Source organism: Crocodylus siamensis, chromosome 2, assembly GCF_052110815.1.
Source record: "Crocodylus siamensis isolate JL-2025a chromosome 2, ASM5211081v1, whole genome shotgun sequence".
NCBI classification, from domain to species: Eukaryota; Metazoa; Chordata; order Crocodylia; family Crocodylidae; genus Crocodylus; species Crocodylus siamensis.
In genome coordinates, this window is record NC_143396.1 from 95,763,336 (window position 1) to 95,790,000 (window position 26,665).

A 26,665-nucleotide genomic window follows, 5' to 3' on the forward strand; every position below is an offset into this window, starting at 1 on the left:
CAAGAAGTGTGATATTGAGAAATGGAAAGGAGAGAGTGAATCATGGCAAGAAAGCTATAAGGATGAACGAAAGGAGTCTGTAGGCATCTGGGGGATGAAAGATGAAACAGGAGGGAATGGTTAGAAAAAAAAATCTCAAAATGATACTTTTGAGAATGTTGATCACAGGGAACCAGTGACAGAAGGAAACTTGGGGACGCCCAGGAAGAGACAAAAAGGAGGGTTGTGTGAGTACCAGTTCTCACAGACTTCCTAAATAACCTTGTGAAGTCACAACTCCATGTGCCTTAGTTGCCATACCTATAAAATGAGCCTCTCTCACAAGTTAATTTATACACATTTCTAAAGCATTTTAATTTCCCTAGATAGAAACACTAGATGGGCAAAATAAAATTAATTCAGAAGCAATGAAGAATTTAAACACCCTGAAGTGTTCTTAAATAAAGTAAGACTTTTGGAAGGCAGCTATACATAGTGCTGTAGAAATTAGGGCATGAGATCACAAGCACATTTACCAAGAGTAAGAAACTGGCTGATACATGAGCTGTTTGGAAACTATCTTCTGCAATATTTAATATTAGAAATATGGGTGGAGAAAAAGTTGTTTGCCAGAGTTCCTAGCATTGATTGCTGGAATGATTAGCATATCATTGCAATGGGGAAAGTGGATAGTAGAAAGAGAGTCGAAGGGAAAGGAAAGAAGAGTTTTGCTTTAGACATATGTAACCTAAAGGTCATGTTAAGATAACAAGGTCACATTAATGCCATTCAGGTAATAAGATGCAATGGGAGGGGCCACAAATCTTGCCAGGAAGGAAAGCCATGGCTTCAACTGAATAGATTTAATGGGCACTGTAAAAAGTCCCCTAGAATGTTTACTAGGCAAACAGTTGGAAATGCACCTGTTTAATTACCAGAGGCTGAACCAGCCTTAGTTGTCTGGAAACTCCCTTGAGGATATTTAGATGCAATCATTAGCAAGGATTATATGGGCACATAGTTAGCAGTATTAGATTGAAGTCAAGTAGAAGGCAGGGTAGATTGCACCTTATAGGCCAACCACAGTAGATAGCTGTATACAGGGCAAGCTTTTGTGGGCTGAAGATTATTTCATGAGATATTGAAGTGAACTTCAGCCCATATATATACACATACATACACACATATATACATACACACACACACACACACACACACTTGCTATATATATCTACTTGGTTAGTCTGTAAGATGCAAGTATATCCTGCCTTCCAAAGCATTATATGGAGGCAGACCTCTTCAGGGAACTTTGCTGCCATGGAGCAAATGAAGGAGCATTTAGATCCTGAGCACAGTCCTGGAGTTTTTATAATGATGCTCCCAGGCCCTTCAAAGATTTTAAATATCTGATCATTCTGCTGCAAATGGCATGTAGTTTTGGTGTCTTGAGCAAGCTTTGTCCTAAGTTTTGCTTGCTGTGTTGTTCTTAGAATTTAACTGTTCAGCAGACAGGCTCTGATGCCATTGCCCTTAACTGAAGACCAGAACCTCAAATTGGCAAATGAAACAAAGCAAGGAGCAATGCAGAACACTAATCAGCTGGTGCAATACATCCCCAATAGTTCATCCTACGGAGAAGGTGGCAGCTGCATTCTGACAGGCTGCCTTTTTTATAACTTTTCACAGAGGATATAGATAGAAGTACAGTGAGTATGACTGAGTGACTGTTTTCTCAAACTGCTATTCAAACAGCAAGCAGAATGTAGGGTGGAAGGAGTTTCTAATAGAAGAATGGAGAAAAAGAAAGGATCATGATGCTTTTACAAAGTTACTGTAAAATAGCACTTTTGTACTTAATTTTACTCACATACTGAATATAAATTATGGCTTTTTACACTGCAGAAGTAACTCAGCTATAGAAGAGTGTGTTAAATGTTGTTTAAACAAAAAGGTTGTATGGCCTTAACTACACTGGTATACTTCCTTGTATAAAGTGGCATGCCCCTCCCACCCCACTGTACTTGCCATTATATTGGTACAAACTATGTTTCTGCTACTTTTGGGGAGTAATAAATTCCCTTGGTATAACTAGCACACAGACCAGGAGTTGTAGTGGATGTAACTATATACAAAAATTAGTCCTCTAAACACCAGTCCAGGCTTAGAACAAACTCAGTCAACAAACTGAATCACTGTCCCCGATTCGGGCTGAATCCAAATCAAATACAGACCACTTCGTACACCCCTACTCCATGATACAAAATTATAATCTCTTGGCAAAATAAAAGAGAATTATGGAGGAAAAAGCATACAAATATCTAAGGAACAGAGAAGATATCTGGCCTAGCAAATTGACCTTTTGTACAATAATTATTCGTTTCAAATTAAATTCAGCTTGAAGTGACAGTTCCCAGCCTTCCAATACTTGCTTGCACTTTCACATGCTTTGAAGATTTGCTTTAAGCATCTTAAAATTAAATGAAAAAGTGTATGTACACTGAAGTTAAAATATTTATAGGTTGAAAAAAACTCCTTTTTTTACTGTTACTTATTAGGACCTGAAGAGTTTGTTCTTCTTTAAAACAACTGACCTTGTTATAGATGCCTGAAACAGCAATACCTGAACTTGTTCTAGAATATCAAATTTTGAATTAACAGGGTGAAGAAATCTAACTGAAATGTTTGTGTTTCTTAAGATTGCATGTTCCTTGTAACAGCAGTTTTTTTATATGAAAGATTTTTTTTTTTACAGTCTTCAGAAACATTCAGTCTGACTGGCAAGTTCTGTGACTTGCCTGTTGTTAGAAATGGCAGCACTGATAGCTGTGAAATAGGGTATAAATAGTAATGTTTTCTGGAAGATGAATCTCTAATATTTACTAAGTAACATGGAACACCTCCATATAAAAGTCACAACTTTATATTTTAACAATAGCCTAAAAAGATGTAAAATGGGATTGTGTTTATATAGAATCTGTGAATCTCTAGATAAGAAGTTGCTTGTGGATAGAAACAGATGTTGCATGTGTGCCACCATAACAAGTTTTATGGCAGCACAAATGGCGAGCAAATAGAGGACCTTACCCTTTGTCGTGCCACACCAGCGGCTGCAATAAAAGGTAGCATAAACTAGTACCATTTTATTATGGGGGATGTCTTTTTGCTCTGATCAGGTGTTTCAGGGGTTGAAGGGCCCAATCTTGCACACTCCAGACATTCCTGCATAGGATTGGGTCCCTCAAGCCCCAGGAGTACTCACTGAGTTTTCCTTCTTTGCAAAGAGGCATTCCAGGGAATCTCAAGGCACCTTTTTGTAAGCAGAGGTAGTCAGGGGTCTCTGCTTATGAAGATACACCCCAAGATCTTCAGGGGCACATCTCCAGAAGCAGGGAAAACCCATTTGGTCTAGTGTGGAGGCACAGGACATGTGGAATCCCTGATATTCTGTACCTTCACACTGGGATTCATGCTGACCCATGCCTCTGCATGAACATGGGTTGGTGCAGTAGCTGATGCAGGTCCTGGAGTGGAGGCATGAAGTGCCAAAAATTTCCTGGATCCTGCGCTGCCCTGCAGTGATCCCTGGCAGGTTCTGTGTTTCATGCAGAGGCATGGGTCAGTGTGGAGGCATGGGGTGCCAGGGATTATCCAGATCCCATGTTGTTCCATGCCTGTGCCAGGACCCACATTGACCTGTGCCTCTGTGGGACCTAGCATGGAACCTGGCAAGAAGGAGGGTCTGGGACAATGAGAAATGAGAAAAATCACCAGGTAAAGAAAGCATATCACCCACTGTCCCTCATTGTGCGCCTGCCCAATGCAGGACAAAGGGTAATGTGTATCTTGCCCAATAAAAGTGATCAGCTGTGGAAGGACACTTTGTTTGACAATGCCTGTTTTTACTTTTTCAGACCAGGAACACCATCAGTAGTTTGTTGTGATTCTTGGCATTAGGATGCAGGCTTGTTAGGACCTGCAGGGGGTTGCAGAGCAAGGTAGCAAACCTGCTAGGTCATAACAGATATTTTTACATGTGTTTATGACACAGCGCCAGGCGCACTTAATTAGCAAGCTGCACTAATTAAAAGCACCTGCGCATCGTGTATCAGCAGTTGGCATTTTGTGTTTTAGTTCAGAGTGCATCACTGCCATTTTCTCAGCGCGGATGTGTGCCGCACTGCTGATGCACATGGCGCGCAAGGCTGCCAGAGTGCATCAATTTACACGTTCCAGCAGACTCGATTAATTGGGTCTGCTCCAGTGTGCTGGACTCCCAGCGCATGGGAGCAGGCTCCCCATATGTGTGCAAGTGCTCATTGAGCCTGGGAGGCTCGCTGGAACCCAGTACTTCAAAGTGTATGCTCTTGGCCCCAGCCTACCCACATCTTGAGTTGACCCAGGGCTGGTGCTGACAATCACCCAGACCTAGGCATGTCTTGGGGCTGGTGCTGACAATCAGCTGCTTCTTGGCACCAGTCCCCTAGGTCTTGAACTAGACTCACGTTTGTCTGGGACTGATGCCAACAATCAGTTTACTGTCAATACTGGCTTAAGACAGCTCCTGGTCCTGTGGCTACCATCATCCCAATCCCTGGGATCAGGCTGGAGGCAGCTTTGAGTCCAGAACCAGGACTCAATGCTGCCCATGCCCAATCCTGACATTCAGCTGAGTGTTGAGATTGGGTATAGGGCAGCTCTAGGGTCCAGGATAGAGCCATCCTCTGCCTGATGCACAGATCAGACTGGTGGCAGCTCCACAGTGGTGCAGTTGGGATATGAGAAATGTTATGCCCCATTCCAAACAGTGTACACACTGCTATGCACATATGGTATGGCAGGACACACATTTGAAATGGAGCATAAAATCCCACAGTGGCACTACTACCTTGACATCTGCCATGGGCCTCTGATGCAGTACAGTGTTTACTGGGCTGTATTTGTAAGTGGTTATGGTGCCCTGTATTGGAAAAATAACAAGTTTGGTCATACTATTATTTCTAAGCTGAATAACCAAGAGGATTTTTTTGAAAGGAGTAAATTTCAAGTTTTAAACTCCATAATTAATTCCATCTTGCCCAGGCTTATTAAAGGGTTTCTGTTAAACATGGTGTTTGTTTTCTAAAATAAAGCAAAAACAAACCCTTAACGTTATCAACTGTAAAAACTTTTAAAAAGTTAATTTCAATTAACCAAAAACTATTTTAAGTACGTTAAAAAATGTACAAACATTTATTTTTTCAAGTTTCATAAACCTGGCTTCACCCATACTGAGATTTTAGCCATAAGTGTAGCTGCACTGATGCAAACTCATACCTAGTAAGCCAAACCAAAGCAAACTGTACTGACTGTGTCAACTGTGTCTACACTAGGAGTTTGCACTATTTCAAAAAAGTCCTACTACAGGCAAAGTGTCCCTGCTTTGTAACATTTAACAAGTACTGCTATAAATGTAAGTACTTTATTTGTTTCATTACTACCAAGTATAGTAAACACTAGAAAAGTTTTGCAAAATTTCTAATGCAGATACTGCATAATCGAGCAATAGTTTTTCTGTCATAGAAAAATGTAAGAGTAACGTAGAAGGGTATCAACCCTAAATTTCAGATATCTAGCACCTGAAATGAAGTTACATGATCTTCCATTTCATCCTCTTACGACAAGTAACCCATCAAATAATGAGTCACTTTTTTTGTTCCTTTATTTGTGTTTGTTTTGTCTTTTCACACTTTGTTGTATGGCTGTGCATGTATGTATATACAGGCCCCAGAAAGCTTTTGTAAGAAAACAAAACAAACCCTATCTATGCCTCTAATTCTGCAGTTTCTCACCCAAAAAATAAATTATGACTATGATTCTGTAACAAGGAAAGGAAATGTTATCTCTTGTTTCTTTACAAAATGCTCAAGTCTATTTTGTCTTTTTTTTCTTTTGTACTTTATAAAAAGGAGTAATTCCCAAAACCGAACCAGGTAGGTCTTTACCAACATATTGTAAATAGTTCCAAAAAATTCAGTCAGATTACTCCTGTAAGAAAAGGCTAGCACCCTTCATGAACAAAGAGTATAATTTTAATCTGTTTACATTTATTACATGAATAATCATTTTTACTTCTGCTACGCCCACCACAGCTGCTAAGGTAGAATCTCCATCTTAATACCCACCCATTTTACTTTCTCATCCCATAATCCTTGGAAGAGCTCAGGTGAGAGCTTTGTTTGTTGATTACTCTACATTTTTTAATTATACCTGGCATTTCTGTTAAGACCAACCAGAGAGACAATCTTGCAGCAACACTTGCTACAAAATACCTAGCTTTTAACTGGTTAAGTAGCTATTTTATGAAACATTAAAGCACACTCCCCCTCATTTCGATGTTACATGTTGAATAAAATTCTCTAGGTCTGCTAGGGAATTATGAAGAGAATCATTTAAGTCTTGACTTCTGAGATATCTTCTTAGAGTATCTAAGGCACTCAGAGCCTCATTTTTTGATGGCAAAGGCTGTTCAGTTCCTGGTGAACCATCACCATCATCATCATCATCATCAGAAACAGACAAACAAATTTTATTTGAAGTGCTTTCTTTGGCCCATATAATTTCATTATTTGTGGGCATTTCACATGTTACCAGATCATCATCCAGAGCTGCATATTCTTCCAAAGACAAACCTTCAGGAAACTCTACTCCAGCTGCCAATGCGTGTGCAATCAAATCTAAATCATTTTCAACCTCTGTTTCCATGTTATCATTCTCCCCAGATTGTGACTTGAAGCCTGCTTCTTTATAACTTTTAACAATAGTCTTTGCAGTTACATTCCTCCAACAGAGATGCAACATATCAACTGCATCGAGCAAAGTCAGTGTAAACTCTTTACTACTTTCTACACAGTCTACAAATTTTTTGATAAGGCGATGCCTGTATTTGACTTTCAGACTTTTGATAACTCCCTGTTTCATAGCTATGAATTTGGAAGATGAGTCTGAAGGAAAGAATACCAGTTCAACAGACTTCAGATTCTTTACCTCTGGATGAGCCGGGAAAGAGTCAATAAAAATTACTACTCGCCTCTGCTGGGCTTGAAACTTCTTATCAAGTTTATGCATCCATTGTTCAAAGACTTCTGAAGTCATCCACGCCATATCATTTGCCTCGTAATCTACAGGCAGCGACTTCACATCTTTAAAGCAGTGAGGATTTTTATTTTTCCCAATAACAAGCAAAGGAAGTTTCTCTGTGCCATCCATATTTGTACCAACAACCACCGTTATTCTCTCTTTGCTTAGTTTTCCAACAGTACAGGTCTCCCCTTTAAATGCAAAAGTGTTATTAGGCAACATGCGATAGAACAACCCGGTCTCCTTTACATTAAACACATTTTTGGGCTGGTAATCATTTAAATAATAAGGAAGCACATTCTGGTACCAAACAGTTGAAGTATCCGGTGTGGTGGCAGCACCAGTTTCTACAGGCTGAGATCTGAATACTAAACCATATCTTGATTTAAAACGATCAAGCCAGCCATTACTACACTTGAAATCACTATGTCCAAGTTTCTGGGCAAAGTCATTAGCTTTGAGACGCAGCATTGGACCATTTACTGGTACGTTTAAGCACTGAGCAATTCTGTACCACTTCATTAATGCCTCTTCTAGATCTGTATAAAAAGCAGTTCTTAATCTTTTCCTTTTTGGATCAAATCGTAAGGATTCAAAGGCTTCTAGAACCTTGTCTTTATTCTTCATAATTGAAGACAGCGAATTCTTCTTTATGCCATACTTGGCTGCAATGTCTGCCTTTTTCTTGCCACTTTCCACTGCACTTATTATGTCAATTTTTTCCTCAATGGATAAGCTTTTCTTTTTCCTTATGACAGGTAAAGGCGAGGGATCTACTACTGAAGTCTCTGCCATGGTATCCAGTACTCCCTAACGAACCCACACATAAATATATGCTCTTGCCCTGCCGCTTTCTGATATCAACTTCTTTAATTAGACAGGTTTTCAAGTCTGCCTACAGTGGTCACTGTCATCACGCTGTAAACAGCAACTTGGTAAAGTCACTGGTATCTTTCTGGATACCCTCAATAGGTTAATACCCGTTTAACACATCTTAACCTCTGAATGCCTGGATCTAGAAAGCAGAGTCCAAAAAGCCAAGCTGGTGCTTAGGAGGGAATGCAGTGATTAAAAGTTCCTTCCAGATTCGTTCTGCGCATCTGCCTCCCCTGCAAGGCAGACCTCACCGGGACTGCAGTTGCCTGTGTGTTGATGTTCTGCGTTGCTGAAGTAGTTCAGGGCTTTGTTGCATGTTTATTTTGGGCAGGATCCTCTCTTCATCCACATAACGCAGCTCCACTCCCAGAACAGGAGTTCCATGTGGGTCCAACAGCAGGCTCTCCTGGCCTTTTTCTGTGTGCATAAAGAAGCTCTTCTTCACCAGCGCAGCGCCGTCTGTTCGGCATCTCTCGCGGGAGCGGGGACAGAGTGCCCCACATCCCTGGTCCGCCCGGTGTCGCCCCTCTCCCCTTGCGCCCCTGCAGCCAGATGAAACAAGCATGTCAGTACCATGAGGTGCTGCCAGGGGGTGTCTCCCTGGGGTGCCCTACTTCCTGATGGCCCCGACCCTGGCCCGACGGACAGAGGGAAGCATGGACAGACAGATTCCCCCCCCGCATAAGAAAGGATGGACTGGCCTTGGAGACGCTCCAGGCAGGGCGGGCTGGGCCGGGGCCGGGGCCGGGGCCGGCGCCTGCTCCCCTGCCGACCCGACCCGCGCAGGACAGGGCAGGGCGCTGCCGCCTCTCCCGCGGGCAGGACCAGACAGCAAGCCACAGCGACAGCTCCGGATGCGGTTGCTATGGCAGCCGCCGCCAGCCAGGCAGCACGATAAAACCCGGAACGGTTGGCTAGAGTGGCGCTTCCGCATTTTTGGTCTGATGCCACTTCCGGTCCAACCACTTCCGGCGGTGCCGGAACAGGAAGGAAAGGGGCAAAAAAAGAAGGGGAGGAATTAAAAAAAAAAAAAAAAAAAAAAAAAGAAGCCCAGCGAAGTGGCGAGCGGCGCCGTCTCGGTCCTCGACCCTCGGCGCCTTTCTTCCGGCCCGGAGCAGGTGGGGCGGCGCGGACACGGCAGGCGCCCAACGGCCGCGTGACTTGGGCAGCCCTGCCGGTTGGCGGGGGAGGGGCGGCCCGAGCGGACCAGGCTGTGGCAGCCGCGGGGGGAAGGAGCGCGCGGGTGTCGGCTGCGTCCGGGGCCTGGGACCGTGTCCGCGCGTCGCCGCGGCTCTGCGCGCGCGTCTGTCTGCGCGTCAGTGTGCGCCTGTGTGCGTGTGCACGGGGCTCTGTGTGTGTGCGTTCACGTGTCCGTGTGCGCGCGCATGTGTCAGTGTGCCTGCTGTCTGCGTGGGTCTGTGTCTGAGTGTGCACAGCCATGGGTGCATATCTATGAATGTGTACACAGGTCTTTGTGTGTGTCAGTGTGCACACGTGTCTGCCTAGGTCTGTGTGCATGTGTGTGAGTGTATATCAGTATTTCACATGTCTGTGTGGGTGTGCATGTTAGGGTGCACATATGTGTGTGTGCATGTCTGGGTTTGTGTACGTGTGCATGCATGTCTGTGTGGATCTGGGTTTGCTTAGGTCTGTGTGTGCATCTGTTAGTGGGCGCATGTGCGCAGAGACACACACATCTGTCTGCCACCTGCGCTATAAGCTATAAGAACGCTTTAAAAATAGGGTAGCTATATGAATGTAAATTGAATAAAAAACAAGAGGTAAGTGATACAGGGGGTTTTAGTCTAGACGAAGAAGTGAAACCTTTGGCATTTCAAAAGTAGGTGGAGCTTGCCTTACGCTTTCTGGGCTGATAGGAAGCAGGATGGTATTTGGGTGATACTGGTGGTGGTAAAGTCGTTTTGGACTCTCACTTCTGCAGCATCCGGTCAGTCCAGATCCTGGGGTACTTAGTGGCATTTCTCACAGTATTGTTGCCTGTTCTTTAAGGTACCTCAGTCCCTTGTCATTTTCAAGGCTAGTTAGCATCCAGCGGCTTATTTGAAATGGTCGAATAAAGTGGTTGTGTTGCTGATTGCTTCCTTAGGACTGAAATAAGGACAAGGCAAAAGAAAAATTTTGATTTGAAAATAGTTCTTGTTTTCATTCTCTGGTTCCACAACGTGTTTAACCACACAAAAAGCCACTTACCACGAAAATTGCACATGGCAGCAACAAGTGGGGGCATGAAGAGGAAATGATTCCAGCTGTAATTTGCTGTGTACCCTATGAAAGTTGCATTGACCCTTTGACATCCTTTTAAAGGAGCCTTGCTGCTTTGTGCCTTTTAAGATGACTTTTTAAGAACATCACGATCTGGGGACCTAATGAGAATTTTCGTTGTAAAATCTTTTGACTGTATCCCTATGTGTGCAGAACTTGTACGCAAGTCTGGGAGAGCTAGGGAATTGCTGCCTGCAGGTGCAGTCACTGAAAGTCACCAATCAGAGTGAAGTGTCCGGAGGTTACCTGGGTGCATATTTGTTAGGCCATGTTGCTCTAGTGCAGGGGTCAGCAATGCCTGGCATGTGTGCCGAGCATGGCATGCAAGGCCATTTTGCTCGGCACACCACCGCCAGCCCAGGCTCCAAGCAGCTGCTGCTAGCCATGGAGCCCAGGCTGCTCCCAACAGGCAGCTGGGAGGCTGCAAGCCCTGCTGCAAGCAGACTGGGCTCCATGGGCTGGCTGCAGCCAGGAGGGTACAAACAGCTGCTTCAGGCTCTGGCATGTCAGCAGTCTGGCACCAGGAACAGGAGCGAGTATTTACTGTGTTTTATTGCTAGACCTTGCAAAGTTGGTTTTATGATAGAATGGAAAAAAACTTATTATGTTAATAAAGTGCATACATGCACAATTTTTGAAGTTTTTAAATAAAATAAAATTATCTTAATGTTTCTGTTCTAAGGTCTTGTATCTTTGTGAAGCACTGGGCCTTTTCTTGGAATCAGTGATCATTTCCCAAATAATAGTCTTGACCATTAGAAAAGGCAAGGGGAAAAGATTCTTTTGTTAGCAATAAGCTGCTTAGTTAAATATTTAAGTTTGTTTTTTTTATATTGCAGTTTTATTCTCTGCTTTGTGAAGGAAGGGTGGGCAGTGATTAGGACAGATGATGAAGGTGGAGGTAGTGTGTGCATGAACATAGGTTTTAATTGGCTTATGTGCTTGACATGCCTTAGGCAGGTAGAAGTGAATATTGCTCGGAAGATTGCAAATTGTTTATGCCCTAGTTTTTCAGGAATAAAATTGTACATCAATTGCAGTATTGCCAGTTCAGTTAAGAAGTGTCGTCACAATTTTGTTTTGATGTGTGCTGTTCTAAAGTGTTATGAGTGTGTTCTCTGATCAAATTAATTCGGCTGTCTAATTGTGGAGTGAACCAGAGCAGATGGCTGACAGGGAGTCCCAGGTGATGCAGGTGTGTAAATTTGTAAAGGTTTTGTTGTCTGCTGGGGTGTTAAATCTTCTCTTCCATTAGAATCTTTCAAATGGCCTACTATGTCCCAAAACCCAGTACTCCTGAATTATAATTCAATTTCTTAAACAAGTTCCACTTTGGTGCACCAGTGTGTGGGTAGGACTAGCTGTTTTGATGTGGCTGAAGTATGTTTAGTTTTGGGAGAGAAAGAGAATCTTAAGCATGAGGTTCCATTTGCCCTGAAATACATTTTAACCATGGTAAGAGACAGCTTCTTCTGACACAGTTATATTTGCAGTGTAAATATGGAGCCATAGGGCTCTCTGAGAGTCTTGGCCTGGTGGACTGTAGGAGACCTGTGAACAAATTGCAGTGAAGAGTCAACTGGGAGATACTAAAATCAGGTGTTGAAGCTTCAAGACTTTGGAAGAGAGAACTTGGTCTTTGGCATGGAGATATGTTAGAACAAGTATGACAGAAGAAATATGTGGCCATCAGTCACTTTTCATCAGTACTTCAAAGTGTTATGCTGGCTGCAGTGTTGTTTGTTATCAGCACAGCAGATTGATAAGGAAATAAGTTTAAAACATTGTGCAACAAGTTCCAAGCTAAAGTAGCATTGTTTTTACAGCTGTTTATTTAGTTTATTAACTAAATCTTAGTCTGAAGAAAGTGGGGAGGGTCACACTGCTTGAGGAAGAGAAATAACGTATGTTCCCTACTGTGAGGACTATGCCACTCAGCCACTGGTAAGAAATATGCAACTAGTTAAGAAAAAATTCCTTATAGGAAAGGGAACTTTCACTGATTATTTGATTTATTTATGATTGTAAGCTGGAGCATGGGATATCAGTGACGTAATTATCAGGTGTTAAGTGTCATGAAAATCTCCATTTTAATGAAAGATTAGTTAAGTGTCTTGTTGACTAGATTTTTATTACCGTATTTTTCGGACCATAAGACGCACTTTTTTCCCCCCAAAAGTGAGGGGAAAACGAGGGTGCGTCTTATGGTCTGAAGGTGTGTGTCCCGGGGAGACGGGGCGGAGCTTGCCCGCGGAGGCGGCGGAGCCCGAGCGGGACACCCGCCGCTTGTTTATGCTGTGTCCTGGGGAGACGGGGCGGAGCTTGCCCGGGGAGACGGGGCGGAGCTTGCCCGCGGAGGCGGCGGAGCCCGAGCGGGACATGTGCCGCTTGTTTAGACCGGAAGCCGGCGCCCGTGCTGGTGGCCGGGAGCCGGCAATAAAAATGGCCGGCCGGAACAGACAGGGCAGGAGTCCGAAGGAGGGACTCGCTGACGCGGAGACTGAGGCTCCAGGAGGGGTGCGTCTTATGGTCCGGTGCGTCTTATGCTCCGAAAAATACGGTAGTTATAAATAATGTATGGTATCTGTTAAGTGATGCTTGTGTGTAATGTTTGGAGTGTGCATGATACTGCATGTAGAAGTTAGATGCAGTCACTACTCCAAAGTCCTTTCATTGTAATTGGATACTGATGGCTGTTGTTTAGTCTAAGTCAGTGGTTCTCAACAGGGGTTCTGTGAGCAGGAACTTTTTGAGGGTGATGCAGGGTATGAGGAGATAAACACTTATTCTTCCCCTCCTGGCCCTTGTGTGAGGAAGTAAGTGCAGCCTTGTCTCTGGGGAAGCTCATGGTTTAACACAAACTTGTGTTAAGAAATAATTCTGGTTCTAGGAGAAAGCGTGACTGAGTTACAGTAAGATGCCATGGTCTTTAATAGACAATACTGAATCGGAATTACTATTTGCATTACTTTTCTGAAGGAGGAGGTGGTCTTCTGTTTTAACTGGAGCCATCTTATAAATCTTACAATGCACCAAATGTTTTATTCTTAGACTTTATAGCTTTTAAATCATTTTGTAACAAATTTGTCTTGATGTTTTCACTGCAGAGAAAAGCAAAAAGAAAATAAGTGACTGACTTTGCTGTTTTATTAGGTATTTGAAGGGCAAAAGAATAGAAGGGGAAAGTGACATCACAACTAAACAGTCCAGTCACAAGAATTATGTGAGTATAAGGAGATTAGGTACTGAAATTGCAAGCATAGTTTACAGTTGCTTAGATCTGGAGAGAAACATTGTAATCTGAATAAATATGAAACATTTAATTGATAGTTACTAAAAGTAATTTAATTTCATTCAGTACTCTGACACATTTTATTCTGTACGTTCAAAAACATTATTTAATATGTATTACATTTTTGCACCTGAACATCTTAATTCAGTTCTTCCAGTCTCTCAGGAGGATGGCTCTTTCATTCTCTTGACAGCCATCAATAACTCTTAAGTTGTATAGTGAGTTCTTTGAGTGCTTGTCTGGGTGTGTATTTCACTGTAGCTTGTGCATGTGATCCATATGCCTGAGTTAGGAGCATTTTGCTGGCAGCGTTTGCACATACATACCTGCTATCTTTGCGCACCATAGCACAGAAAGAGTGAAATGGGGAAAAACTGCTGCTCTATTCTTTCTTGAAACCATTGTTTGAGTGCATTTATCTGCAGTCTCAGCTCTAGACCAGATTAGCTTAATGTGGATACTTTGAAGAATAGTTCATATTTCATAATAGCAAGTAGATTTCATGTAGCTTGGGATAGGAAAAGGAGTTTTTTTCCCCACTTTCTCTCCTCTTTCTTTTACCAATAGAAAAAGTACTATGCCTAATTCCCCAAGATATAACATCTGCGTAAATTGGTCAGTACTGTTTGCCATAAATGATTGCCAAGACACCTTTTTGTATTGTTCAGCAGACACCCATGCCCTTAAGAGTGAAACATCTGTATTTGTTTTCTCAGAGAGTGTAAAGGTCTAGGAAAGTGTGACTCTATGTTTTGAATGGATTATTCAATGAGTGAATTGGACTATGGCCTGACAGACTACTCTGTAACAGATGTGCAGCAATTGAGGTATGTTCCCTAAAATCAGCCTTTGTTCCAGAACTCCTTTCCAGGCTTCAACAGAGTTCTAGCTCTTACAAGAAAGATGGTGAGGGGAAGGATGAACCTTTAATGAGGGGAAAAGTTTAAGTACCTTGTTTTAAAAAGTGGTATCTTATCAAGAATAGGGTAAGTGAATGATGAGTGCATTCATTTATCAGTAGGAATTTAATCACGAATAGTTGGTTTATTTTACCGTAGTTTTTTTCTTTACAATTCAGTTTTGTAAGGACGTTTACAGCTTCTTAATACTCTGTATAGGTACTATATAATTCTGTTGTTCCTTGTTTTTCCAGAATTGTCATTAATATCCATCTGGATTGATTACCTCAAAAAGCTACTGAACTTGATGTTTGCCCTTGCCGTAGGCATTCAGACATTCTGTTATGCTGCTTTTATAATTTTTGCCTGATTTCATGTTCTTCAGGAAGTTATTTTTTATTGCTTAAAAACCATGTTTCTCAATGCATGGTTTGTGCTGGTAATTGCATGTCCCCATTGCCATACACTAACTACATACCCATATCACTTGTTATGCTAAAATCCATGTGTCCAAAAACATGGGCACAGAACCATTTGCCACATTATGCAGTTGCAAATCAGATGCACTGAACATAGCCATTACAGTATATCTCAACATTTGCAAAACAAAATATTTCTCACGAACACCAAACAAAAGAAAGAAATGTGTTCTATCTTGCAAGTATTGCTATGAAAACTTGATAGATGTTAAATTTGGCCATGCACTTAGCAGTTACGCTACTAGTAATGATATCACCAAGGATTAAAACTGGATGGATTAAAACAGTGCTGACATTCCAAAGAAGCTGCGAATGGCAAAATAAGGGAAGTTTAGTTTAAATGTGAGGAAAAACTTTCTCATTGAGAGCATAATCAAACACTTGAATGGGTTTCCCAGAGAGGTTGTGGAATCTCCATCCTTGAGGTTTTTTTAAAACATGGCTAGACAAAGCCTTGGTTGGGATGATCTAGCTGGGGATGGTCTTGTTTTGAGCAGGGGGTTGAATTAGATGACCTCCTGAGGTCCCTTCCAACCCTAATTTTCTATGATTCTGTGATTATTATCTAGAACAGATTAGTCCCAGACCCCTCCAAGTTCCACTCTGGTCCTCTTCCCCTGCCTGATCTGCTGCTGTTTCTGCTCTCTGCCCTGTGCTCTCTCCCTGATCTTCTGGTCTGCAGTCTACTTCCTTCCCTGTACTCCCTGCCCCATCTGCTCCTGTGCTGCCTGTCCCCTCTCTGATCTACCACATGCCCCACACACAGACTGGCTTTGCCACTTGAGGCACCTGTGCTTCAGATTAGTCCCCTCTGATTTAGAAGTCAAGCTGCAGTTGTAGTCTTAGAGTGCTTATGACAATCAATGGATGCAACCTTGCATGAGAAAGCTAAGCATTCTGGTGTGAAGCTTGACTTGGTAGACTTTGTGCATTCTAATCTCTAACTTCACTGAATCAGCTGTATAGCAAATTGCACATCAGTTAATTTACAGTGAAAGTACAAGCATTTATCTAGTTCTGTTCGTCAGTGGCTGAGAGCAGGCCCAGCAGTAGTCTGAGGGGTACTTGTTGTGTGGCATCTATAATTAGATCAAGAAATGGCAGCCTTTTCTAGTGGTGGGCTGGAATCACCCACCTTGGTTCAAGGGAGGCTGGCACTAGGAGCTGGCTGCTGCCACCATTGCATCTCTCTGCCAGCCCAGCTCTGGCACTGCTGGAATTCCATTGAAGACCCCTGGCTCTGTGGGCCCCTAGTTTAGACAAGTTGACTTACCTGAATGATGCATGACAATTCATGGATGGTCATGCAAGACCAAAGGAGGCAAAAACTAGAAGGAGTAGATGTATGATATCCAGTATGCAAATATTTTTGGCACAAATAAACAGACCTACAAACATCAGAAGAGCATGGACTCTGTGTTGCGCTAAGGAAACAGGAAAAGAGTCATGATGAATGGGATTCTACAAGAATTCCTGCAGTCATTTGACTTGAATGAAACATGAGAACACTGTTTCATTGCTGATAAACAGTATACGGCAGTGGCATCATCCCAAAGAGCAAGCGAATGTCTCAGTAGAGTTTCTAGAGCCACCACTGTCTAATGTCTAGTGGACTTAAGAATCAATCGCTGCCTGCTAAGATAAAAAAAATGGCATTATTTTCTAGGATTCCACATCAGTGTTACTGATGCCACTTAAATAGAATGTGGGGTGGTCCATTGGCCAGTGCTGAGTTGGGACAAAGTGACTCCAGTGACTGGTAAGAACTGTTGGAATCGCACTGGAATTTTACCACTGGAAGATAGTATGGCGAGGCCATATAGGCATATCCTGTGGATACCCCGCATTGGATATTGCTATGGCCCTGTGACTGACATTGCTGTTTATTAGTCTTGGAAATGCATATCAGTGGTTGATAATTCATGTAGAACTGTTGATGACCTCTGTCAAATAAATGGTGATTGACTGAGCAGATCTTTAGTGTCAACTGCACCAACCTTGGCTGTCATGTCAGTAATGCTGATGAGGCTGTAAGCACAGAAACCAGTCGGCATCCTTTGGTTTCTCAAGGAGTTGCTTGGCTAGCAGTGGTATAGCCACGTACTTTGGTAGGTTGAACCGTAATTGCTGCAGGTCGTGTTCCTCGGCTGTCTTCTACAGAGCCTCGAGTCAGTTGGACGCTTTGGAATGAGACATCCATAACATTATATTTTCGTGAAACCGGTTTGTAAATTGATTGCTGTTGATTACAGTACTGAACTGAATTTGCATTGTAGGGAGCCTACATATTATTGAATGGCCATACATTTATGTGACAGTGTAAGGCTGAGCTGCCACAGTTATGTACTTGCACTGGAGCAAGAAGAGAGAAAACGATAAACATGGGTATATTTGCCAGGGGAGGAGGAAAAAGAGCAATGTCTGCTTGGCATGTTAGTGCTGTCTAGGTTTCATATTGTTGATACAATTTAAATGCTCCTAAATATTTGCTTTGGTTTTGAAAGGTTACTTCAGACACAATGATGGGTACATATCTGCTGGGTTTTTTTCAAGGTGACATTGTGAATGTAGCCTTTAATAAGAGCGTCAAAATATAGGAGTACGTACAGATTTTGAAATATGATGTTAAATGTCGTTACTCAAGGAAGGCGACTATTGAGATTAATCAAAACCGATTGAAGGAGGGAGGACTTTTTTCTGGTACATTGTGCAGTTACTAAGACATATGGAAACTGCAGCTTGTGAAAGTAAATAATTGATGATGGATCAGGTTGCTAGTAACTGGCAGTCTGGTGCCTATTGTTAGAAATGGTTTTCTTCACCCCACCCTCAAGGCAGAAGACCAGAAATGTTGGATGTACAGTTCTGCCTGTGTGTTTATGTAATTGCACAAAATTTGTAGTAGAAGTTGTAGCTCTGCTGTTCTCTGTAGTGTATAAATGAGCAGTTTGAGTGTCAGGATTACAGTTCTTACAAATACAAGATTCTGACAGTGGAAGTTTCACCCATGCAAGTTCTAATTAGGCATCACAAAAATTACCTGTGTAGTGCCTGAAAACCTGTATATTTACAATTCTGTGTACTGGATGCAAATAACTATATTGCAGATGTTTACTGTTCTGCTGCATATGGTCTTTAAATTTTATGCATTTAGGTAGCCATATACATTTTTTTTTCTTAATTTAGGAGAGAAATTTTTTTTTTTTTTTTTTTTGCAGAACTGTGTAGCTGAACCAGAGTATGGTTATTTGCATTTAATTAGGGACTGGTGTATACTTCAGCTTTAAAAAACACCTTTTTTGGTCCTTATAAGCTATTTTCTGCACAGTTTTGGTGTTTGTTGGTTCCAATATTAGGCAATAAGGATTGGTAGAAATGATTGTTAACAGACAAAATAGTATTTCTTTGTCTACAGTATATTCAGATCATGGACCTTCAAGGACAATACTATTATATTGTTAATGTAACCTTGAGGGAGGTAATATTCCATGTCATATAGGGTAAAACAGAAGCATAAATTGTTTTGACCGGAGTTATGAAAATGAAACACAATCGTTTTTTTTCTCTCTGCTTCTTAGTTTTGGTTTTCTGTCTAAAACTCTACATGAAATAGACCTCTTCTTCTTGTCCCTAATGGAGATTAAGGGAAATAATTTTTCACATGTTGAAAAAAGAGCAAAAATATCACCAGCCAAAATATCACCAGGAAAATTGTTTGTAGTGCCCAGTTCAGTACCTGTAGTGCTGCTTGTGAACGTGAAGGGCAGAGAAAGTTCTCACTGCTGCTTCTCTCTGTCATGGATTCTGCTTATTATGGAGATAAAGGTGACCAAATTGGATTTGAGAGACTAAATTGAGGCAATAAGTCAGTCCAGTGTAATTTAAGTGGTTTACCTTCTCTGCTTTTCTGTGTCCTTGTCTTCCTTTCCATGTCACACAAGCTACCTGACCACTTCGTAAGCTTTGCCATAAATAGAAAATTTAGAGCAGATGAGCGGTAGAAATGTGATATAAAAATAAATAGTGGTGCTTCAGTTATCTGGGGTTTTCTGCATTTGATGAAAAACTGAGTGAATGCAGATGACTGAAGGCTTTGACTGTACTACAGAGTAATAATCTTAGTTAAATTTTTAATGACCAGTTGTTACCTCACAAAATTATAGAAATTATGCAGTATAACTTACAGGTTCAAGATGGAAAAAATTAGGTTACATGCTTAGCATTCTTGTAATCTGATGAATGTTCCTGAAAATAAAATAAAAATGCTTATGGTTTCCTGGGTTTAATTGGCATGCCATCAGCTTGCCCAAGTGTCAGAAGGCATGTGTTTACTCTGTAGCCCAGTGGAGAGTACATAGCTAAGAGGGGGCTAGATTCTATTTCTAATAAGTCATAGTGGAGAAAATGGTTTACTAACATTCAGTGAGATGCAGGTAAGGGGTTCACCAGTAAAGATTTTCTTGGCTGATACTGTTAACTGATTATTTACCAGGCATATTGACCAATACCAATCCAATAACTGATTTACAGGAATGCAGTTGGGCAGCATGGAGAGCAGCTTGCTGCAGGTAAGTCTGTGGAGGGGAGAGGAGGGGGGCAAATCGAGGCCCTCATGGTAAGGTAGGGAGCGGGGCAGGGACTGGGGATGCTGCCCAGCCAGGGCAGTAAGTAGGACCCTGAGACTAGGGTGGGGAGCATAGATTTCATAGACATTGGGGCTGGAAGGGACCTCAGAGGATCATCGAGTCCAGACCCCTGCCCTAGGGGCAGGAAGTCAGCAGGGGTCATAGGATCCCAACAAGATAACAGGATGGAGCTGCGGATGGTTCATCCAGAGGTTCAGCGTCCTGGTGCTTAAAAATGGCTGTGGAGCACTTGAACTAAAGCTTGTCAAATGAGCTTCAAGTGCTGCTGCCACCATTTTTAAGTGTGGGGATGCTTCTAACTGGAGCTGAGTGGGGTGAGGGTGGAGGTGGGCTGCTCGCTTGCAGGTTCAGGGCTCTCCGCTCTGCTGTCTTTGCCCTGGGAGCTGTGCGCTGGCAGCACATCCCCTGCCCATCTGGCAGTGGGAAGCACAACTGCTGCTGCCACTGCTACTAAGTGGGCAGGGAGTGCATGACCAGTGCATGGCTCCTGGGGCAAAGGCAGCAGGGTGGAGAGCCCTAAGCCCACAGTGAGCATCTTAAATCTGCCCTTGTCCTGCACACAAATCCAGGGGGACACGTGGCCCCCATGCCTCAGCAGCAGGGAGCTGTACCCCATCACCCTCCCCCTCGATGAGTTACCTCCACCCCACTCCCCAACCCAGCCTTGGGTCCCATTCACTGCCTGGGCTGAGCAGTGCCTCCAGCCCCTGCTCCACTCCATCCCTCACCGTGGGCCCCTCAGTCTGCCTTCCCCATGCCCCTCGCCCCTCCCACACCCCTTCCCCTCCACAGACTTACCCGCAGGGCACTGCTGTCCATACTGCCCGGCTGCATTCTTGGCCATGTGCATGCTGCAGCTGCATGCAGTGTCTGAGGCCCCAGCCAGAAGGCACATTATGTTGGTACATTATTGGCCACTCCGGCCTAAATAAGCTGATAATGTTAATTTTCCTTTTATTGGTGCCAGTCCAATATGGCATTGATATATCAGTGATATGTAAACTCACTTAAAGAACTAGTGCTTGTGCAGGGGACACCTTCAGTAACATAATTTGAAGACTAGAGTCAAGGGATGTCAGCAGGGTGTAATTGACCTGTTGTATAGTCTTCATTGCACATGTTAGTGAATGTGACTTGAAATCATATTCTAGTTTGGCCTCTGCTCTCAGGTTTATTTTTGAAGTTTAAACTATTGTTCAAAGACTCTTCTTTCTACCTCTCTCCTCCCCCCCCCCCCCCCAGCTCCTAGCCACAAACACACAAGCTTGGGGCTAAAAGAAATTTGTGAAAGGAGCCAGGCATAATTTGAGGTGGTGATACTAGAGAAACTATTGCAGCAAGGACTTCTTGAACTCTGGTGTCATCAGTGTGACTAGCTTTTGGTTTGGAGATTCTCTCTTGCCCACTGCTGATGTAAGATGTTTCTTTTAGCTCCTTCAGTCACTTCACCTCTGCCTTCTCCTTATCTCCCTTCAGTGTCCCCACTACATTCTTTCACTTGAAGTCTATTTGAAAGCCTTCCACAAGGAGAATAAAGGGAGAAGCCACCTAAAGAGTTAAGGGGTATAATGAAGTCTTGGGCTGGGTAACAGTCCCCAGATCTCACGTGTGTGGCCAGGCCAGATCAACAGCGCATGCACATCCCCAGCACTTAACATCTTGCCCTATGTGGGAGGGAAACACCTGGTTGCTTTGGCAGTGGTGCTGCTCCCTTCGGTATGACATTATAAGCCCAAACCTATGTGTCAGGGCCCTGGACTCCGCTCAGTGCTCCAGTGGCCTTTACCAGAGACACTTCCTGATTGTGAAGCAGCAGTAGTTTTCAGGGCTTTTAATCCCAGTGTCTGAAGTGTGTGTCTGCTGGAGAAATGTGTGAACTTTCCAATTCAGCTGTGGGGGCAGAGCTGGGGACACCATGGAGGCCCTTCCTGATGACTGTTGGGAGATGTAACTTGCAGAAGTGAGATCTGGAATGGGCTTCCAAGTGAGGTGATGCTCTCTCCTACCTTGGGGGGTCTTCAAGAGGAGGCTGGACAGATATTTGGCTGAGGTGATATGACCCCAGCACCTGTTCCTGCCTGGGACAGGGGGTTGGACCTGATGATCTGTTTAGGTCCCTTCCAACCCTAAGCACTATGATACATTTTCTTGGGTGTGACTTTACTGGATAAGAAATAACTATAAATCAGGAAGCCAATGTGCCATTTTCAGACCATCTTGGTTTTGATTCGTAAGGCCGTAAACCAGTGGTTCTCAAACTTTTTTTTAGGCTCAAGTCACCCTGTCTTAGATTCAAGGCACTTATCGGAAGATGCAGCTCTTAGCTTTCAATCATTTTTTGACTGTGGAAAAGTAATAGAGCAGTTGTTCCTGTTTCAAAAAACTCAAAGACCACAACAGATCAGAGTGTTTTTGACTCTGTTTCAATTTGAAATCTCTGGGTTTATCTTGTGAATTAGCAAGATAATCAGCACCCTTAGAAGGATTTCACAGCACTCTGGCTGAGAATCCCTGCCCTAAATGGCCTGGATTATACATACTTAAGAGATTGCCTTCTCCCTTATGTTACATCAAGATGGCTAAGATCAGCCTAGAGCAGCCGTCTGCAGATCTCTCTGTGTCCAGTTCATTTGGTGAAACCAAGTGGGAGGTTGTTCTCAGCAGTTGTTCCCTACCTCTAGAATTACCTTCTCTGTGTGATCCTTTACAGCTTGAGCCCAGACATCTTTTGAAAGCACCATTATTTGGGCAGGCCTTCTGTTGCTGGGGTTAAGTTTTGGGGCATTGTCTGGGGAGTTTGTTCATTTACATATTTTTGCCTATTTCATTATAAATTGCCCTAAGCCTCTTATGGGGTATTTATAATAAATAACATTCTCTTGTATGTTGTAGCCTTTCCTTGTGGCTTCCTCTCCTTCCTGACTTATATTGTGAGCTCTTTCTGGCAGGAGCTGTCATGTGGCTTATCTTTGATACTCTTGATGTAGCATTTGAAGTCCCCCAAAATACAGGTCACTTTGGGGTGCTTCAAAAATACAGCGTTTTGGCTGTAGACAGACATACTACAGCCCCCTTGCTGGATCACGTTAAAGAATATGAATATTCTACTTAGTGCCCCAGAAAATGGGGTTCTGATATTTGTAGTGCCACCAGTGGTGGCTGTGTGGTAGCACTTGGGGATCCAAACAAATGATGGGCTGGCAGTTGATAAAAACTTTTGTTTGTTTGTAAACAAGCATAGTTGCTCAGGAAGTTGAATAAAACTGCCAGTGAGAACAGGTACAGTTTTCAAGGTAGAAACATAATTAAAGTGAGGAGGAAAATACCTTGTTTTGTATGGATAGCACAAAACCAGGAAAACTGTCACAAGGCAGCTTCTGCTAGACTTAACTGTGCTGCATGTGCCTCTGTGCTACCACTATGCTGTTCTCTGCTCTGCACAGCTACAGGATATAGGATTTAAGGGCTGAGATTTGGATGATATTAATTACATGTCTAAACTCCTTTATCTCTTTTCCCTACTTTTGAATCCCTCACTGTAAAGATTTTACCTTCCCTACCTTTGTTCACTATTTTGGGCTAAATCTGGTTTCTAAGTTTGCAGAGACAAGGATCTTGCCATTATTCCTATTTCTCATGTCAATTTTGAGGAGAAAAATCTGAAACTGCTTAGCTTATCAAACAATTGATATTAAATTTTACCTGGTGAGTGGTTCAGGATAAATTGAGTAGCTTTATTAATTTATGAACATTTAACTAACCAGTTTTTCAAAGTAAAACTAATAGTTTTAATTTTCCAAGTATCCTGCGCTTCTTCTTTATAATCTACTATATCAAGGGACTGATGGAATAAGATTTTTTTCTGGTGTCCTCTGATAATCTAGAGGTTTCTCCTTTTGATACTGCAATAACTGGAGTAAAAATTGTAACATTTAGTATCAATTAGCTTTTCTATGAGCAGATTTCTCTCTTTGGGGTAGTTCTTACAAACTGCCTAGAAGTTAACGGGAACCAGTGAATATTAATTGCTTGGGGTTGGTAGACTAGTGTTATATTCATAAATACCAATGTGGAGACTGTGGCAAGGTGTGCAGCACCTGGGTTCTGAGTAGATCTGGCACTTAAGGGAATTTTCTCCCTCCCAAAGATATTGCTACTGTTATGAAAAGTACAGTGTTTTTGGGGGGACCTGTCCATTCCTGCCACAGATTTTGAACAGACTTTTGGGCTGCACATGAAATTCATTTGCACTGTTAGGAGTTGCAGAGGGGTGGTAGTATGAGTATTTGGAAAGCTAGGAAGTGGTGATACTGTCAAAGCAGTTTGGAAGTAAAAGTTGCAAACACTGTCTCTGTGGCTTTGCTGTACCCAGTGCAATACTTGCAAAGCTACAGGTGTATGCAGTAGCTTAACTAGGGCAGGGAGAAGTGGGTACCCATCCAAGGTGCCAGCTGTGGGAGGCACCAGGAGCAAACTCCGCCTCCAGGGCTAGGGACAGAAGTTACACATAAACCAGTTTATGTGAGCAGAAACTAGTTTAAACCTGTAACAGAATAGAAGTTCAGTGCACATAAACCAATTTCAAAATGGCTGAAATTGGTTTAAGATAAACCTGGTTGAACTGTCAGACTCAACTGATTTAGATCAACCTGGTTTATGAAACTTCTGTCTGAGACCCCTTCAGATTTCCCCAGCATGCTTTGCAGCCCTGGACTGGGCTGTGCTCTCTGCTCCAGAGATCAGGGCTGGCCCTGCCCCTATGCTTCCTAGCTGAAGCACCAAGAGCTGGCTCACTGACCTCACTGCTTCCGCTGCCTGGGGTCTGGGGCCAGGGAGGGGAGTTAAACTCACCTTCCCCTGAGTAGAGAGCTGCACTGCTCTGCTGGTTTACTTAGTGCTGGCTGTGACTGTGGATTAAAAATCCAAGAGACACCTGGAAGTAGGAAAAGGACATGACAAGCAACCCTGCAGAGTCCTGCTGCTCTGATTCTGGACTGCAAATCCCAGAGACCTCGGGGGGCAGCAGGAAGAGTAAGACAACACACAGCCCATGCTGTGTTTATAGTTCTTCAGTGTATAGTTTTTCAGAGAGAGAACTATTCTTGTTCAAGCATTTATGAATTCTATGCCACTACCTTCCTCCCCACCCTACCCAGGCAGAGCATGGGCTGTGGCCTGGCCATGCCCCCTCTGCTTTAGCAGGGAGGCAATAAAAGTCTTCCCCTTTGGCAGTGGCTGGCAGGTGTGCTCTAGCACCCGCCAGTTTCTGGCTTGAGCCACTGCAGGCATGTGGCTGCATTTCCTGAATCAAAAGTGAATGTGTGTTCATTTGCTTATCAGTTCAGTCTCTACAGCTTAGAGTAACCTGCAAAGTTGGGCTTTTTGACTGTCTCTACTTAACCCCTATGTGGCCCTTGGGCCCATATAATTGCCCACCCCTGATTTAGGGGCACTGCCAATATAAGCCATCCACAATGAAAAGGGTGAGGTTAGCACTCTCCTCTATTGGATAAACACCAGTTTAATTTCCTTTGTATTGAGGTGTGTCTAACCAGTGGGGTTTGCCTGTGAAGTCATATTTCCTTTTTTGTAAGGTTCATAAAATTGTAGCCTGTGAACAATATGTTTTAGATGTGGCTTAGGGCAATGCATTTAGGGAGCAAGCACAGAGGGTAACCCCAAACTTTTGCTTTATAACACATCCTGAAAGTTGTGTGACTATGTAAGTGTAACTGGATTTGGTATGTCAATGTTATTAGGTATAGAATCATAGAAAATGAGGTCTGGAAGGGACCTCAGGAGGTCATCTAGCTCAACTCCCTACTCGAAGCAGGACCATCCTCAACTAGATCATCCCAGCCAAGGCTTTGTCTAGCTAGGTCTTAAAAACTTCTAAGGAAGGAGATTCCACAACCTCTCTGGGTAACCTGTTCCAGTGTTTTACTACCCTTCTAGTGAGAAAAGTCTTCCTAATATCTAACCTAAACTTCCCTTGCTGGAACTTGAGGTTGTTGCTTCTTGTTCCATCATCTGCCACCACTGAGAACAGTCTAGCTCCATCCTCTTTCGAACTCCACTTCAGGTAGTTGAAGGCTGCTATTAAAATTTCCACCTCAGTCTTTTCTTCTCCAGACTAAATAAGCCCAGTTCCTGTAGCCTCTCCTCAGAAGTTACATGCCCCAGCCCCTGAACCATTTTAATTGTCCTACACTCCAATTTGTCTACATCTTTTCTGTAGTGGGGGGCCCAAAACTGGACACAAGACTCCAGATGTGGCTACACCAGTGATGAATAGAGGGAAAGAATCACTTCCTTCTATCTGCTGGCAACATTACTACTAATGCAGCTCAGTATGCCATTAGCCTTCTTTGAAACTGTTGGCTCATATTCAGCTCATAAGGTACCTTATGGCTTGAGTAGTGTATGATGCAACTAGTTCCTTTTCCTGCAGGGATGTCATGTAGCACTTGGGGGTTGGTATTGGGGTTGGTGAGGTAAAGTAAGCTGCTCTGTAAATCTTTTCTTTGTCTTTTACCCTTTCCTGTATCTTGGGGGTTTTCAACCTCTTTTATTATATGTGCCCCCGGCAGTCATAACTCCACATGGATTTGCTAAAAAACATGTTAAATGTTATTGTGTTGTGTTGAGAGAAGAGAGAGAGAACACAACTTATTCCTCTAACCAATTGTCCAAATTGCAGTGGTATTATACATTGCAAATTTTTTTTAGAAAATTCCCAAGAAAGTACCAAATTGCATAGTGTTAGCCATAATTAAGGAAATACAAAATAAAAGAAGTGTGGAGAAAACAAAAGAATGCTAAATCATTTCATTAACCCTGTGCTAGGTGCTTTCTGGACAATATCGAGACATAGTTCTTGTTCCAAAGAACATAGAATAAAAATGAAATTGGATTGGGAGGCATTGAGAAGAGAACAATGATGTTTTAATGTACCCTTTAAAGAAGGACCAAGTTCCTGGGCATCATGAAATTTGTTTTAGGAGGCTGCCAGAAGGGAGAGTGCAAATATTATTAGAAACTGATGTCTTGTGATAAAGGCACTGGATTGGTATTTGGGTTATATGTATAACTGGG

The 26,665-nt window shown here is 42.9% G+C and overlaps 2 protein-coding genes across 10 annotated transcripts in view; one reads left to right on the plus strand and one right to left on the minus strand.

Annotated features, from left to right (window-relative positions):
• Nucleotides 1-5,259: 5,259 nt before the first annotated feature.
• TIGD4 (tigger transposable element derived 4) lies at nucleotides 5,260-8,946 on the minus strand. Its single transcript, XM_090036405.1, has 2 exons — nucleotides 8,673-8,946; nucleotides 5,260-8,513 (listed from the first exon to the last, which is right to left on the minus strand). Exon 2 carries the CDS (start codon nucleotides 7,888-7,890, stop codon nucleotides 6,343-6,345), a length of 1,548 nt encoding a protein of 515 aa, XP_089892531.1. The 5' UTR covers nucleotides 7,891-8,513; nucleotides 8,673-8,946; the 3' UTR covers nucleotides 5,260-6,342.
• Nucleotides 8,947-8,950: 4 nt separating this feature from the next.
• The window catches only part of ARFIP1 (ARF interacting protein 1), a 90,960-nt gene continuing 73,245 nt past the window's right edge, over nucleotides 8,951-26,665 (plus strand). For 2 of the 9 annotated variants that reach the window (XM_090036416.1, XM_090036417.1), the window contains exon 1: nucleotides 8,961-9,089. Coding sequence is in view for 1 of the 9 variants with exons in the window: in XM_090036412.1 (XP_089892538.1) it covers nucleotides 19,472-19,492 (21 nt within the window). In the remaining 8 variants the exon portion in view is untranslated. Of the gene's footprint in view, nucleotides 9,090-13,407; nucleotides 13,478-14,262; nucleotides 14,374-19,469; nucleotides 19,493-26,665 lie in introns of those variants that run through there. The other 7 variants (XM_090036410.1, XM_090036414.1, XM_090036413.1 and 4 more) reach the window with 7 other exon arrangements.

Coding starts and splice junctions, on each gene's coding strand:
- TIGD4 (XM_090036405.1), bottom strand. CDS start 7,890: ATGGCAGAGACTTCAGTAGTAGATCCCTCGCCTTTACCTGTCATAAGG.